The sequence below is a fragment of the Phallusia mammillata genome, chromosome 7 (genome assembly GCF_965637545.1).
Source record: "Phallusia mammillata chromosome 7, kaPhaMamm4.hap1.1, whole genome shotgun sequence".
Taxonomy (NCBI): Eukaryota; Metazoa; Chordata; class Ascidiacea; order Phlebobranchia; family Ascidiidae; genus Phallusia; species Phallusia mammillata.
Genome location: NC_137258.1, coordinates 24616630 through 24621694, shown reverse-complemented (window position 1 = coordinate 24621694; position 5065 = coordinate 24616630). Strand labels below are relative to the sequence as shown.

General features: G+C 36.8%; 1 protein-coding gene across 1 annotated transcript; it reads left to right on the top strand.

Moving 5' to 3' along the window:
- Window positions 1-2412: 2412 nt before the first annotated feature.
- Window positions 2413-4497, top strand: LOC145239616 (uncharacterized). Its single transcript, XM_080102980.1, has 5 exons — window positions 2413-2517; window positions 2591-2683; window positions 2819-3004; window positions 3347-3611; window positions 3961-4497. The coding sequence occupies exons 2-5, from the start codon at window positions 2620-2622 to the stop codon at window positions 4061-4063; spliced, it is 618 nt and encodes a 205-aa protein (XP_079959106.1). The 5' UTR covers window positions 2413-2517; window positions 2591-2619; the 3' UTR covers window positions 4064-4497.
- The last annotated feature ends 568 nt before the right edge of the window (window positions 4498-5065 follow it).

The following is a 5065-nucleotide window of genomic DNA, read 5'->3' as shown; positions in this document are numbered from 1 at the left end:
CATTCTTGTTTGTTTTGAAACGTCGCTTGAGAACAGGAAGAAACCATTACTTTCAATTTATAAAAAGTTTCACCAAAACAAATATATGTTTTGTTTAGTTTTGCGAATACCTTTTTAAATGCCTCATTTTTTTCAGTCAACTATTTATAAGTGTTTGCAGTAACAAAATCTAACATTCAATAATCTTAGATATTTTCGACATGTTTATTGAATGTTGGCTGTTTGTCATCAAAATTTCACAAATTTGTGGCGAAAACCAATTAAACTGTTTTTCAAAATTAATTAAAACCCGTTGGTCTCTGACTTGTGTCGATTTTCGACAAAAATTGTCACATTCTTTAAAGATTTTATAACATAATAATCGTGATTGTGTCTTAATAAAGGAAACCGGGTTTTGGAATGCGGCAATTTTGTGCCAGGTTCTGCCCTGCGCCGCCTGGCGAGTAAATAACCAACCTTGACCGGTGAAATTTGCACTTTGTAAAAGTCGAAACCTTTTGAAAGCATCAATTGAAACTAGGGGGACTTTTCCAACATTTTAACAAATCAAGACTTATATCAACTTTTTTCAACAAGAACTGTTTTTCACAAACACGATCTAGTGTATTGGCTGACTAAACTTCGTATCACCCATTTCTCTTCATATACATCGAGGGACCGGTGCTGCGCGTAGGTTACGAATCCAATGATTATTGGAAACTTGATTTTTTGCGGTATATTGCAGATACAACCCAATCTACAAATGGATGAAAATCGAAGCGTTAGATTTCTCCAAACTTTATCCCAATTTACAAAAGTCTTTCTAAGACATTTTTTTTCCAAACTAACGAGGTAAATACAGGATTTTCCTAAGATGTATTTGTTTGTACTCTGCAATTCGCTATTGTTGTTTACTTTTATATTTTTTGTTGTCTTTGATCGACCACCATTGTTTCTAATGGTAACGTAGCTTAGTTCTGACACCCGTTACTTGATATAATGTCAGATTCAGCTTTAACACAAGACATTGGACAAACATTGAAGAACAAAAATGTGATGCCAACAACTTTAATGAAAACATTTCGAAGGACGTTGGACGAATCATGTCGGCATTTGTTTCATCAAAGCAGACAAAGATCGTCGAGACCACAAAATCCAAAAACAGTCTACCATTACGCCGGATATTTCGACATTTTCGTCGAGTTGCGAACTTGTTTCAGTTTTAACTGTTGCTTTTGACTTGCAGGTGCAGGCTGTGGTTATTTATAGAAGATATCGGCACGATCTCGATGTAAACTTTCCAATCTTGGCCTCATATCAACTTAATTGTTGTAAAAGGCTAAAGGTTAGCTCGCAATCAGATATAACTCGTAATTTATCTTGACCGCCACCTGGAACTGGCACACGTTCGTGCGTGATGGTCACTTCGCTACAAACATTGTTTTTTTTCGAATAAGTTTGTAAAACTGCAAATTTGGGCTGAAGAAATCCGCTTTGAGCATTCCAATAGAAAATGCTAAACAAAACCTACACTGGGTTGCATATAACTTTGCCACAAACAACGTGTTTTTGACAGAATGACTTTATTGTATTGAAATGAAACTGCCAATTTTGGACTTAATCGATCTGACTTGAATGCCTACATAAACCTACATTGATTTGCACATTTACCATCGTATGTTGTGATGCTTGAAATCAAATGAACGAAAGTTCTGGCAAAATTAACATTCGCGGTTTTAACAGGTCCCATTAACATTCCATCAGCAATTGGTTTGACGAGGTTTTCAAATTATGCAACCTCGCATTATTACAATTATCATCTCATGAATGACTAAGCATGTTTGGCATTTGTGCTTACCTTTTTCAGCAAATATTCACAACTGTTTGATTTCCAGACATGAATAAGTTTAGGAGTGGTTTATACAGATATCATGCAAAGGATTTTCGTTACTTTGTCCAACCGTCAACGTACGCTTTAATTCCTTGTTAAATTAATTTAAGTTGGATCCCAATCTCTCATTACACAACCAAACGAGTATTTGTTGAAAAAAATTGTGTTGTATGACGACTTTGGCTGATTGAAAGACGTGCAACAACTCATAGCCCACAGTAACTGACGGCCTTAACTTTTTGAGTTCAAATTTGCAAATGCACTTTTTACTTTTCCCGAGTTGAACTTTGTGATATTTATCACGTCTGCAAAACGTTGAAATGTTAAAGTTTTGGCACTCCTTGCTTTACATGGAAATCACGTCAGTTGTGCTCTTTAAATGTTTCAGGTTTCAACACAATAACATCATCCCACACAAATATCGCCTGGGGGGCTGGATTCGGCCTCGCCACTATAAATATCCACAATGAGATCTGCACCTTCGCATTTCGGTTGAGTTTGCAAATGAAGTGTCAGGAATCAGGTCAGCTCGATGTTGCCCAAAAAACTTACGAAACCATAAAAGTATAACTGTTTTCGTTTCCGTATCAATGGGACATATTGGTGAAGAGTGGCTCGGGACAATTTGAATTTTTTTTTATTTCGAGGTCAACATTTATGCCGACGAAGTGATGGTTAATTTAATGTAATTGTACATCTAAACAACTTCTTATTTTCCAGAACTGAATTACCAAATTTAAATTGACAAAATGAAGCTGGTTGTTTGTGTTTTCATTTTCTTGGGCATTCTATCAGCAACAGAATCTGCTAAAAGTAAGCGTATTTCTAAATTTATATGTCGATCATGTATTTTCTGGCACGTTTGCATAATGTTGTAAGCATACACTTGTCTAAGAAAATTTTAGGATAGCTGTCTGCAAATGCTTACTAACATTTTGCTCTTCACAGGATCCCGAAGATTGCTTCAAAACCCGAGCGTGCACTCGTCAACTTGCGAGGCCCCATTATGGAATTACTACACCGGAGACAATTGGCCGCTAGCGGGCGTGCTTGAGACAACCAAACCGAAGTTCGTGCTTCGAATCAAAGGTTTGGATTCAGAGGGCAGATACAGACCTGGACGAAAACACACCGGTATGTTACGTCATAAACCCATTATGCTGTATAAACGAGTATTACTCTTCGAGCAGTTTTTATCATAAACAATTGACGTTTCGACGTCCCATACGAGACGCCTTCATCAGGGTAATGGCATATCTTGCAAGACAATGTTCTAAAAAGCGACAATTTTGCATGTTATGACGACATAAAGTAAATTTGTAATGTCCCAAATCGTAATGTTTACGTCATAAACCCATGACGTTGTATGTTATGACGACATAAAGTAAATTCGTAATGTCCGAAATCTTGATGTTTACGTCATGAGCCTGATGATGTAATTTTAGTTTCAATGAAGAAATTGTATTTTTTCCGCAGTTTCTGTACGAATGACGAAGCATAACAAGAAAAGCAAGAAACCCATCAAGATCACTGGTTTCTACGTCATGTTAGAAAGAGTCGGTTCGATTTTGGAAGAGTGTGGAGGTCAGGGAGTGTTTAAAACCTCCAAAGCCAAAAGTCTGAAGACTGCATCGCCCCCTAGCGGCTGTAACCAACCGCTTATTCTGGACATTGGCAAGCGACAAGTGAAATTCGGAACTGGAAAGTGGGTGGCGCCCACGTGTGGCGATGTTATTATGAGGTAAATATTTTGTTAGTCACAAGCGTTATTTTTTAATTTTTTTTTTAATTGATACCAATATGCTTATAATCTAAAAACCAGTGTATAAACCGAGGCCAAACAGAATCAACCTTTGTATACAGTATTTTCACACAATATATATTTAACCAAATGTTTGTGGCCTCATCCTCAGTTCCTGTGAGTGAATGCAACATTGTTATTAAAGCAATAAAATAGTAAAACATTAAAATGGTAAAACAAGCTGTCAGTGTGTTGTATCGCTCACAGGAACTGAGAATGTCATAAGGAGAGCATTTGGTGAATGCAATTCGAACTAGACTATATAACCAATATACTTGTTACATCACAGAACATATATTCGTGGATCCGACAGACGAATTTATAATGACGCTGACGGTTTGGATGAAAGATATCAAACTTTGACAAAACGACTCAGTCCGTCCCTGCACTGAATACGGAAACAAACAAACGAAGAATGATTGTTTAACAGCTTTTTGTTTTATTCTTATTTGTGCTGTTGCAGACCATTGTACAAGCTACGACCCTTTTCACATCGGGCCATAACTGTACTGAATATTGTCTACAATTATTTTTTTTTCAAAATAACTACATTTTTGTACATTTTTGACTGCTGTTTCGATTTCAGTTTAAATTAAACCGTTGTTTTTTAAAATCATTGTTGTATTAAATAAAAAAAATATTATACTTGTAAATTTTAATTTTTGTGTAAAATTATTTTTAATGAAATTTTAATTTTGGAATGTGATAAACCGTAATGTGATGTTTGCGCACCTTTTCAGACCCTTGGTCAACTTTTTTGTGTTTTGTTGTTTCATTTCTGATGTAAATGGTGTAATGTTTAACATTTTGACGTCGCCAAACTCTTGCCAGTCAAATTTCTCATTGATTTGACCTTGAAGCTGACCTCAAAGTTACACTATTTGTAAAATAAACACAACACACCCAAAAACAACTGCGACCTTTCCAGTTCTATGAATAAATATTTTAAGAATGCCAAGTTTAAGGGCAGAGACTGATATTTTTGCCAAATTTGCGTTTGCTTGAATTTCTTGGAAAACGCCTTAAAATTTGCACCGCGGCCTAGATCTGACCAATTTGCAAATTGCGCACACAAAGCTCAGCCATATTTGGCATTGAGCCGGCCGTTGCACGCAATCATAGCCGGGAATTGTTTACAAAACCTCTTGCCTCGCGTGCTAAAACTTGGAATGACGCGCCACGCTCCCCAGTTGCGATTAAAATATTTCAGAATTATTACGTCAATGCGGCGACCACAATGAGGCTCGGTATTTGTTTGTTCAGCGAGCGTTCAGCTGTCATTCACACTTCTTACTACTCGACGAATTGCTTTCATAATGACATTGCATCTTGAAATTTTTGCACCTTGGATTTCACCCGGCACCTTGCGCCTTGCACCTGATTGGTGCACCGGC

Coding starts and splice junctions, on each gene's coding strand:
- LOC145239616 (XM_080102980.1), top strand. CDS start 2,620: ATGAAGCTGGTTGTTTGTGTTTTCATTTTCTTGGGCATTCTATCAGCA. Junction 3,005..3,346: donor ACCTGGACGAAAACACACCG/GTATGTTACGTC, acceptor TTTTTTCCGCAG/TTTCTGTACGAATGACGAAG. Junction 3,612..3,960: donor TGTGGCGATGTTATTATGAG/GTAAATATTTTG, acceptor GTTACATCACAG/AACATATATTCGTGGATCCG.